Consider the following 11,586-nt stretch of genomic DNA (forward strand, 5'->3'; position numbering starts at 1 on the left):
AAAAAAAAACAGTGGAGTAAAATGATACAAAAAGTACATTTTACACACTACATATATAGAATTCATAGTGAATAAATTATGGAAGACTGGCTTTAAGTTGGCGTCTTGGCTTTTAAAGTTTTTATTGTTATTTGACTATGATCATTTAAAACGTTACTATTGAGAACATTACCTTAACATCTTGGTAAGTACATCTGAATAAACAATTATTCCTATTAGGAGACACATCTAGGCTATATTTTAATAAAATCACATCTAATGGCTAGAAATTGCATGCATATATGTCAAGAATTACTTAGGAAAATGTAAAGAAAATTATTACAAAATGATTTACTGGTGCTTCAAAATCTATATACAGCTGTTTCTTGAAAATAAAACACTGATATACCTATTTGGACCATTGGACCAAGATTAAACTTTACAAAACTTTAATTAGAGGTCTTTTTCCACATTTTCACCCAAGATTTACATATTTAATAATAAAATAATATCATTAAATTTCATCTTACAAATTTTATTTTTTTTCAAATGTTTGCCTAACTCGGTTTTGAACATGTTCTACTCTACAAACGTTTAAAAATAAAAGCAAGCAGGAAAAAAAATTAATAACAGAAAAACAACAACACAATTAAAACTACCGTATTTTTCGGACCATAAGACGCACTTTTTTCCCCCCAGAAGTGGGGGGAAAAAGTCCCTGCGTCTTATGGTCCAAATGTATCAAAATGTATCCTTCCCAGCTGCTGTCCCGTCCCCCCTGTATAGCCCCCCTCTGCCTTTTCTCCTGTCTCCTGTTCAGCGCCGGAGTGACTGTGACTCCTGTATCTTGCTCCCGGCGTCCTCCCACTCTCAGCATGATTGGCTGACAAAGTCATGCTGGGAGCATTCTCCTAACATGACTTTGTCAGCCAATCATGCTGAGAGTGTTCCCTGAATCACTCACAGCACACATAGTAAAATCACATATACGGTACACAACACAAACACAATGTAAACAAATGTTATATTGCAATCCGATTGTCATACATTGTATGACAATCGGATTACAACTGAAAGGAAATACTCACCCAGTGTCCGCAGCTCTGCTTGCTGGTATCTGTAGTGAGATGTATAACACAATGCAGAAATCCTGCATTGTACTGTGCATCTCTCCGGAGATAGGAGCAGCTGCAGCTTCCAGCCTGTCTCTGTGTAAGGCACCCAGGGAAATCCCCCCCCCCACATCACTCGGAGGATGAGTCATCTTCCAGTGATGTGATTGGTGATGTATGGGGGTGTGTCAGGGAGGGAAATTTAAAGGCAGATTACAATGTAATCTGCTTCTAAATGGTTTTTACAGTACAAAAACACCACACAACATAAAAATAAAAGTACTGCACATTTTTAATTTTATTTTTAGATTACATTGTTGTCTATTATTTCATTATTGTTTTAAATTATTATTTATATTTATGTATTATATTATAATTTATGATTTTAATATAATAAATAAATATAATTATCATACCCGGGAGTTAATCCTAAGAATTACAAGCCCATATTACAAACAAAAATTTCTATGCAAAAACAAAAATAGGATAGGATTTTATTAAAAGTACATTATTTTTTTTTTTACCGAATGCCCCGACATGGACGAGGCTTGCTGTTTGGTCCACCTTGATGGCGTCCTACGGAGTTCACAGAAGAAGCTCCAAAAATTTCCTGGGACCCAAAGCTGTCCCTCGTCATCCAATCAGTGAGCGGCGTGGGACACGTGATGACGTCACTGCACTGTGAGGAACTGAGCTTTCTAGATTCTGACTCTAGCAATGAGGAGTTCTTGGGGTTCTCATAAAACGAGCAGAACCTTTACCGTAAATCTTCAACTTTATTCTATTTTATTACTGAAGTCTCTCGGTATTGTGTTTTACAGTAATTTTGTCTTTTGCTGACTTTGTTAATAATGGTTCTAAATGCTGCTGTTTACTTTACAGGGTTTATTACATGTGTTTATGACTGTGATGTTGGTTTTTAATGCACATAAAATATTTTAGGACACTATTTGTTTCAGAATCTTTTTTTTCTTCATTTCCCTTCTCTAAAAAACTGGTGCGTCTTATGGTCCGAAAAATACGGTAATTAAACTTAATGTACTACTGAGCCTTTTTCTGCTCTCGCACTTATCTAAATTTTTTTTGCTAGTTTTTCTGTCAAATATTCATATTCAAATATGAATAAATAAAGCAATAATCTTTCTGGTTTTCAATTCTGCTTCTTACTCCAGGTTACAAACTCCAGCCGCCTCAATGGACAGTGAACCAACATTACTTCTGTCTAGGTAGCTAATAGAGAAGCAGTAAAGCAGTCAGGACAAACTAAATATTTAGCATATGAAAGGCATCCATGCCATACATTTATTCTTTTTATATTTTTTTTCTTTACAGAAGCTAGAAGTGAATAAATATTCCTGCTGACAGCACTGCTTGGTTGTTTTACATTCTCCTCATTTACACAACAGATGGACTTGTTTTAGCTGATTACACATCTTAATATAACGCCAGCAGCATGAACAGGGCAAAGAACATAAATGTTTTTACCAGAATATGTAACAGACTAAAATGACATAGAGAAAATACACTTTACAGGAAGTACTAGTGTGACCATAGTAAATAGTAGTTGTAGGTGTATCTCAGTAAAAGCTGTCCATTAAATTACAAATCATTTAGGAAGTTTACTAGTAAAATGTTATATATTTAAACTTGTATTTAGCTCTGCTGTAATAGAAGGTCATACCTTTCTGAGAATGACTTGCTTTGGTTCCAGTGCTGCACTTGTGTCTAAAGAAAGTTCAAGACTTGTTTCTGCCTCTTTTGAGTTATCTGTTGCAGATGCCCCCGTTAGAGTTGGTGTAGGTATTCTGATCATTTTACCAGTGTTATCAGAAACATCAGCTTCACCTCCCACAGTATCATTGACTGTGGAGATGCCCATCTTAACATCAGTTGTCATTTTTTCCAAACGAGCTTTCTTCTTGTTCTCTTTTTTGGACTCCTACAAATTCACAAACAATGCAAATATTATACTCTGAAAAATGTATAAAAATAGACTTGATTGAATACAATGGGCATGTGTTTTTTTAAGCTTGGGTGTTTTTTGAAACTATTTGTGTTGATGTAAAAATGTAAAATAGCATCTGTATGAATACGTTGGGCCTGGTTTTTCAAAGCTCTCCAAGACTGGGGAAAAAAGACTATCTTGGGTGAACCTGGGTGATCCAACAAACCTAGAATGCATATGGTCCAGTATTGTAAACATTTGCCAAATATTAGGACAATATTTTTAACAAATCAAGGTCAGGTTTGCTGGATGACCCTGGTTCACCTATAATTGTCTATCTTCTCTAGTCTTGGAGAGCTCTAATAAATCAGGTCCATTGTGTAAAAACATTTTATTATTGTACTACTAGCAATTTCAAAGAAGTTTATGTACATATTATTTTGTGTCATCTTGTATGTGCTTTTCTAGTGTTCTGTGGCAATAACATACACACAACAACAATGGTTCCCTAGATCTCTAGAAAAGACCTCACCTTCTCTTGTTTTTTGGTGGACCTTTCAGGCTGTTTATATGTAATGGAGTGGGTTGCTGTGGAGAGTTTAGTTGGATCCACAGTGCTGGTTGTCTGAGTAGGCAGTGCAAATTGCTCATTCTCTTGTATAGGTATCTCTAGTTCAAGGACCTCTATGTTTTCCTTTTGCTCCTCAGTCACCACATTTTTTAAAACACCAACAGGCACAGTCTCCACTTTTTTCTTCTTCCTCTGCTCTTTTCTGTTTTCATTTAAGTCCTAAATTCATCAAAAAGTTCTGTGTTGCCATCAAAATGGAACAAAGCTTGATAAAGATAACTATACTATTAGACCACTTTGCACATGTTCAGTACTTTTTATTGGCATGTTACATCTGTGTATATATCTGTTTTAGTAGCCTTCTTTTTAGAGGTCTTATTATTATTAGTAATACATTTTAGAAATAGTTCATATGTTGGACCCATTCACATGACCACGAAGTGTACTGAATTGATGTACTTATATTAAGTAGCCCTTTAAAAATAAATGGGAGCCAACACATGCATTTTGGAGGCATGTGGAGGTGCAACTGACAATAAATGGAACAGCAGCGCACCAACCTAAGTGTGCATAGCCTTGTGCTGTGAATGAGCCCACATGATATTACAAATATTATGTCATCATCATCAAAGGTGGGTTTCCATGTTTTTTGGTGCAGTGGGCTTAAATGGATTTTTATAAGTTTATGGAAGCTGCTTATAAATGTTCTGGACTTGTTCTTAGGTGAGAAAAAGGTCCCACATTATTATACTATATTTTTACTGGGTGAAAACACACACTAAAAAAGTAAAAATATAGAACATTTAGAGCCAGAGTAACTGTGGCCCAGAATTATTAAAGTTCTCCAAGACTGGAGAAGATAGACCATCATGGAAGAAACACTGGAAATCTATTCCAGGTGTGCGGGATAGCTCTGATTCTCCCATGATAATCTATTTTCTACAGTCTTGGGAAGCTTTAATATTGGGCCCTATGTATGCAAAATTGCATGCCAACAACCAAAAAACTTGTGTTTTATACAACTACCAACTTCTTATTTTCTTCTAGCTTGTATCTGCTCACAATATTCTGCTGTATACAAAACTTCTCAAGCGTCAACCAATCACTACTTTTGCAAGTGATACCTCAGATGAAGATTGTGTCTGAATCCCTTCTGAAGTAGAAATACGTTCCAGGACTAAGCCAGAATTTAAATCCTCCTCATCAGTTTCGTTTGAAATCTCATTCTGTTTGGAGCTCTATGATGACAAATGAAATTCTGTTTGTATGTAACAGGTGGACTAATCAATTACATCTGATGAATTCTTCACTATTTTATTTTAAAGCCCAAGGTTTTTCTTTTGAGGGACAAACCCCTACAGATTTAAGTTCCCCATGTGATTCTACTAAATAGGAGACCAGTTTACTATATAACTATTCCAAAGGATAACAAAGCAATACACACTGTCCATAACCTTGCCCTAGTAACAAGAAAAGTGCTAAGACAGTAAAGAGGGCTTTTGAAAATTTCTAATTTTTGTCCCAGCTGGTAAGTAGGACCTTCTATTAAGGTGATGCTGGTGTAGAAATGGGGGAAAATTCTAGTGATCTTAAAACAAATTCCAAGAGGATAGAAGGATTTTGCTAGTCTTGTTGCTAAGTGTAGCATTAAAAGTGTTTTTATGTTTTGGTAATGAGTGTGACAAAAAACAATGTTATCTGCTGCTGTGTGATTTAAAAACCTGCTTTTTCTTTGTGTTTCGATCCTTCTTGCTGCTGGAGAGATGCTGAAACAAATCCACTACTCCATGCTGCATGAGATAGTCTGTTAATTCCTTCAGAAGGCTTAGCTATAATCAGTAAAAACAAAAATAACATCGTTCATCCTTGTTTGACATAATTTAAAAACCCAGTAACATTATTTGCCAAAAAAAGTTGGATGTATTGCATATCTATTATAAATATGAGGACCTTATATACTTTTATATAATTAATAACAATAATTTTCAGTTTAAATGAAAAGGTTACAAAGAACAAATACAGAACATTTTTTCATACATTTTTCAAATAAAGGATAAGTGTAAGAAAAGGGTACTTACCTTTATACCATATGATTCAAATAAAATCTCTAAATCCTAAAGAAAAAATAAGTTGTGATTATTTAAAGAGCCAAGGAGTATTTCCTTGGTTAATATTGATAAGACTTCATACAATAAAATCTTTCCCATAAATTGTAATATATATAAGGCCAAATATTCATAGCTCCCCATTCCATTATTAGGTCATTTCAATGTCAAAAATGTCAGGCGCCTATTTTAATTAAACACTCGCACAAATTACCAGTAACACTGCAGAATTTTTTTTTTTAATTATTTTTAAAGATCTGTAAAAATACCATAGTGTGAACATAACAAACCCCTCTGACATTGATGCTGCCCTGTGTTAAGTAAAATGCAGTAATATTTAGGTCAGTACTCCAGAACTTAACTGTGCGTGGTTAATGTATACCTGGCCAACGGCAAGTTGGGATTTTGGGCCTTTTTAACCTAAATAAATGAACTAAAGCTAGGATAAATTTCTATTGTACACTCACTAGAAAACAATATACCTGAACCTATATGCAAGTTGTACACAGTTGCATATTGTGGTGTCAAAGCAAAAAAAGACAGCTTAAGTATGGATACTTAAATTGACCTATACAATAAATGACCTATGGAATAAATCCTGCTCCCACGTGTTCAAGTGTATCATAGGAACACCATAGATTTAATAAGGATATGATTGGTCTATTCACTGATGTGTCATAAAAGGTTTTAGTAAATCAGGTCCAATGAATCAGGGTTAAAAGTGTATTTCTTCTACTTAAATGTAATATTGTATGTTTAATTACCTTCATTTCAACGTTTTTACCGGACAGCTTGGAAAAAGAAGCAGAAAAAAAAATCTGTTTATTTGGCACAGTTTATTTTAGTTATCAAAAGACTTAGTTCTGCAAAACTGTCTTTGTCATTTGTAAAATCACAACTAGGCTTAATTTTTCTTTCTTGTTTTGCTGGTGTTTTAGTTCCTTTAAATGTGGATCTTGTAGATACAAAGTTCATTGAGCCCCTGCCTTCTGGTGACGAGTCCGCCCTCTAGCCACTGAAGCATAACCAGGTTGGTATTGTACCCACTGTCATGGTCTGAGTAATTAGAATGGGAAACTGCAAAGTGTTTCCTAATTTGTTACAATATGCAATACCATAAGAATTTCACTTTTTTTGCTACTTCTATAGATTTTTCCATTTTAACAGCAATTGTAGACTGTCATCCAATGTATAATTATAAAGGGTTTTATTTGGAAGGTCTAATTTCATTTGTTCCTAGATTTCAGTTTTTCCAAATTACATGTTACGTATAGAGTAAGAAAGAAAAGTCCACAGATGTTCTAACTGTTTCTATTCTATGCCATGCTATCGCACAATAATATTCACTTTGGTAGAAAAGTTGCACTGTTTTAGGCTTCAGTTAATGTGGAAAATGTGTAGAGATATACTTTATTGTATAATTAAACATTCTGACACTTTTATTACCTGTGATCCTGGGGAGCCTGGTGGCCCAGGAGGTCCCATTGGCCCTGTATCTCCCCGCTCACCCTTTATTGCTGTTGCAATTGTTCCACTCTGTAAGAAAATCAAATTGTTTAGTTTCAACAGGACAGGAAAATACTGCTAAAAGCTTTTTAAGTACTATGGGCCTGAGTTTTGAAAGTTCTCCAAGGCTGAAGAGGATACACTTTTATCAGTGAAGCTGGGTGATCCAGCAAACCTGGAATAGATATCTTTAAAGTCAGCCAGTTTAGCCTCCAAATAAATGTATGACTGATATAACTATTAAATTTAAAGATATAAACAAAAAAAAATATTGTTTGCATTGTAAGTAAACTTACATCGCCTGGTTCACCTTTCTGCCCCTGTTCTCCCTAAAAGTAAAAATAATAAATAACAATTTTATTTCATTTAATACTTAAGCTGCCAATCATATCAGGAGGTAAACACAAATTATAAGGTTAATGAACTAGTCATATACAATAGAAAAGATACACAACCTTTTCCCCTGGTGTTCCAGGACTTCCATCCTTGCCATTTTGTCCAGGAGACCCTGTGCTTCCCTAAAAGAATAGCAATCAGGTATTACATGCACAAAATAGGGTTGTACATTCTGGGAATACATAAAGAGGTCAAAGAGTTTTAATATTAGTATTATAAATATGTTTACAATAAATATATGTTCCCTATATTTAAAATAATATGTTACTGTGAATAGTTTTATAATTATAGCTATAATATTTTATAGTGAATATTTAGTGCATTTGTGCCACACCTTTTCCCCTTTCATTCCTTTCTCTGAAGTGTGTTCCAACTGTAAGAAAAAAAATGAATGTTAGTACAAATCCTTTTTAAAAAGTGAACCTGTGGTTTATTTATGTAAGGCAATGCAACACTTATACTCAGTTTCTGCCATCCCCAACTGTTTATATTTTTTTTTATTTTTCATCAGCTTTTCAGATCTGCTCCCACACCAGGAAAAATGAGCAGGTAACACAATGTGCATGCACTATTTTTTTATTTACATTCACTGCAGGTTCATTGGTGAAATGTGTTGGAGTGCCATTTAGAATTTAGGACACTACAGCACATCAACTCCAAGTTCTCTTTTTTACAATATGTACAAATTTAACTGTAGTTGGCTTACCGCAGCATTGCCTGGAGGTCCTGGGCGACCCTCTGGTCCCTTAAAAAGAGACAACAAAAGTTATTCACACGCACTAATCAGCTGATAACTGCTACAAAAGGAACACATTAAAATAGATGCATATAGCCGCACCACAAAAGAAAAAAAAATAAATGCCTGAAAACCTGTTAAAGTCGAATCACCTGCTCTCCTCCAATCAGCAGGCTCCATCTGCTTCCTTGAGCAAAAACAACTGTGGGGTTGTTCTACCTAAACACTGCAGACTTTTCAAAATTGGATTGCCTGTAATGTGCATAGCGCAGCAAGATCAACTCTCAGTTGTAAATATGCCTCCTAATTCACTAGATAAGCTAAAAGGAATCTTCTGCAAGTTGTTCCCGATAAAACACTGATAATGTAGGACAGATATCAGACTTTGATGAATGCAAACAGGAACCTGAGGAAGATTGTGCAACATAAGTTTCTTACCCTTGGTCCTGGTGGTCCAGGGTCTCCTTTCTCTCCCCTAAGACCCCCCTGTCCTGGATCACCTACTTCTCCACGATCTCCCTAAAAGGTAAGTGAGAAAACAGTGTGAAACAATTAGAATACTATACATAGAGTAAAGAAAGGAACATAAAAGCTAAACACTTGCCTTTTCTCCTTTGGTAAGTAGGCTCTTGTCAATTGACATAACCTGCAAAAGAAAAAACAAAAATTGTCTTGGCAAATCTGCTATGCTGTAGCAGTTAGAAAAGACAGGAGAAAATCTCAATACTTACCGAACTTCCTGGGGGTCCTGGTTGTCCCTAAGGAAGAAAATCAAATTTCGTCAATTTAGAATTAGGTGGTAAATAAACAATAATTTATAACACAGATTAATTAATACAGCGACTGCTTCATTAATAGCTCTAAAAATTTTTTTTGAACAAAAGTTAACTTTCAATGAAAGAACAATTCTAGGCTATAAGTAAAAAGAGTCAACTACTAATGATACCCAATAATGTATATCTAAGTTTAAAACTTTTTTGAGATGTTGGATAGAGTATGAAAATGTTCGGGGAGGAACCAACCTTATGCCTGGGGTAGAAAACACAGCCTAGTCTCCTTTTTACAGTAGGGACAGATTTCTGTGGGGTATTGATTGTTTTCCATGCAAAGTGTGCAATGGTGTAACAGTAATTAGTAGGCCTTTCAAAAATGTAAGTGTTCCCTAAGGTAGCTTTACAATATAAAAAAACATCCTGCAGAGCAATGGACCAAAATATGTTCCCTAGGGACATATTTTGCTAAAGTACAAGTTTACATCTTCCATAATCAGCTCACTTTGTGGCTTTCAGCATTCAGTCTCAGAGCCACAAAGGAAGTTGATGTTGGAAGACTTCCCTCTGCTAGGTTCACAGATCTGAACAGGGAGTGAATAGAAACTTAACACCATGTGCACTGAGTGAAGGTCCAATTTGGAATAATAACAAAAATGTATTTATTTATTATTACTGGCTCAGGAGGCAAATGCTAGACCTAGTCTTCACTTATTTAAAAGACTTGCTAGGATTTTTGATATCTGTGTCTCATTGGGAGGGTTTCACTTTCTGTCCAGAGAACACAAAAGGAAGTGATAAGAAATTTAAAAAAGTTCTACAGCTCTAAAGTGAGAAAAAATCTTCTTTGAGAGTCTTCAAAATAATGTGTGTTCCCATTTAGAGACTAACCTCTTGTTCTAGTGAGAACTGCAAAACTGTCTGCCTTGTTGACAACCGTCACTGTATCAAAAAACTTTGAATAAGCCCATACACACTTGCCTAGAGTGCCTGAGAGATAATATGTTCTTGTGTTCAGAACAAAAAAAATATTTAGTTATGCTAATTCCTTTTGCTTTTAAAATGACAGCATATTCTGCCATTTTCATGAAGGTGCACTGTGTTTTACTTTCTTTTGTGTTTGTTATGTTATGTTGATACTCTTGCTTTAGCATAATTCATAAATCATTTACCCAGAAGAAGTCTGGAGAGTCAGAGGAAATTACAGTTTCTTTCCCATATGATTGCTTTAAGACACTGATTTAAAGTATTGAAGTAAGAGGATCAGCAGTAATTTCCAGCAGGTGGAATTTACAGAATTTGCTGCCTTTATTTTTTTATCTTATGGCAAGTTTCTTTTAAAACCTAGTAATGTAGTGACACTGGCATTTGACACATCTTTTTTAATACATAGAGGAGTATGTTTTTTTAAATGTCATGTAAAAGAATATAACTTACAGAATCTCCTTTATTTCCTTTTTTACCGTCGATTCCCTATTGAAAAAAACAGAAAGCACTCAATAGTTAGGGATGTTTTCAAAGATATTGTACTTTTGCATTTTCCTCACCGTCACGGTCATCACTCAGTAAAGCTCATACAGAAAGCATACAATTTTTCTATACCTGACTATAGACTCCTGTTTCTCTCAGGAGAATCCCAGGCCATTAATAGGCCAGCTCTTGGATAATAAACTATCTTTGTTGTTCCTATTCTTCCAGCAGTGCCCCAGTTGGATATGCTTGTTACAGCACCCTGATAAGTCTGTGGAAAGGCCTTATTTTACCCATAGCCCATTACTATAGATGAAGTCAATACCATAGGTGATCCTGGCCATCCAGGATAAAGGTGGACACACTTGCAATACACCATTTTATACAAAACAAAACCATTATTTTTTTTTTTTTTCTGGTGATAGAGGAATTGACTCCTTCAAATATAGTAAGCGCCATATTAACACACATATCACACACAATAACATGAAATGAGAGAAAGATGCTACTTACATCTTTGCCTGGCAGTCCTGTGTCTCCTTTTTGTCCTGGATCACCAATACGACCAGGCAGTCCTGTTGTACCCTACAAGAACATTTTTAAATGCAAGATACAAGACTAAGAAGGTCAGACTACCAGTTTGGCTATCACAATTGTATATGTATACATGCTTATGTAAACAATACAACAACTCCATATTATTATTTTAAATTCTGCAAACAATAATTCATTCATAACATGTACAAGAAATAAAAAATTACCCGTTGTCCCTTTTCTCCGGGCTCTCCCTTCAATCCAGGTTCACCCTTTACCATAAAACATATACATGTGTTATAAATATAGATATATATATATATATTCTTATCAAATGTAATTTATACTTTAAAAATAGTGGTTATATAATTCCAGAACTTTAAATTTACAAAGCAGTGATCACTGTCATTATTATTTACTTTCTGTCACAACTAATTTAGGGTCGACCGGGTTCAAATCTTG

At 35.0% G+C, this 11,586-nt stretch overlaps 1 protein-coding gene across 1 annotated transcript in view; it reads right to left on the reverse strand.

The window, feature by feature from the left end:
- The window catches only part of LOC140322496 (uncharacterized), a 129,034-nt gene that overhangs the window by 67,627 nt on the left and 49,821 nt on the right, over positions 1-11,586 (reverse strand). The window contains 17 exon segments of the mRNA XM_072399057.1: positions 2,773-3,030; positions 3,569-3,826; positions 4,732-4,845; positions 5,048-5,067; positions 5,310-5,436; positions 5,686-5,721; positions 7,150-7,248; positions 7,515-7,547; positions 7,674-7,736; positions 7,949-7,987; positions 8,321-8,359; positions 8,789-8,869; positions 8,955-8,996; positions 9,082-9,108; positions 10,558-10,593; positions 11,104-11,175; positions 11,352-11,396. Coding sequence (XP_072255158.1) covers positions 2,773-3,030; positions 3,569-3,826; positions 4,732-4,845; positions 5,048-5,067; positions 5,310-5,436; positions 5,686-5,721; positions 7,150-7,248; positions 7,515-7,547; positions 7,674-7,736; positions 7,949-7,987; positions 8,321-8,359; positions 8,789-8,869; positions 8,955-8,996; positions 9,082-9,108; positions 10,558-10,593; positions 11,104-11,175; positions 11,352-11,396 — 1,389 coding nt within the window.

Source organism: Pyxicephalus adspersus, chromosome 2 (assembly GCF_032062135.1).
Source record: "Pyxicephalus adspersus chromosome 2, UCB_Pads_2.0, whole genome shotgun sequence".
Taxonomy (NCBI): domain Eukaryota; kingdom Metazoa; phylum Chordata; class Amphibia; order Anura; family Pyxicephalidae; genus Pyxicephalus; species Pyxicephalus adspersus.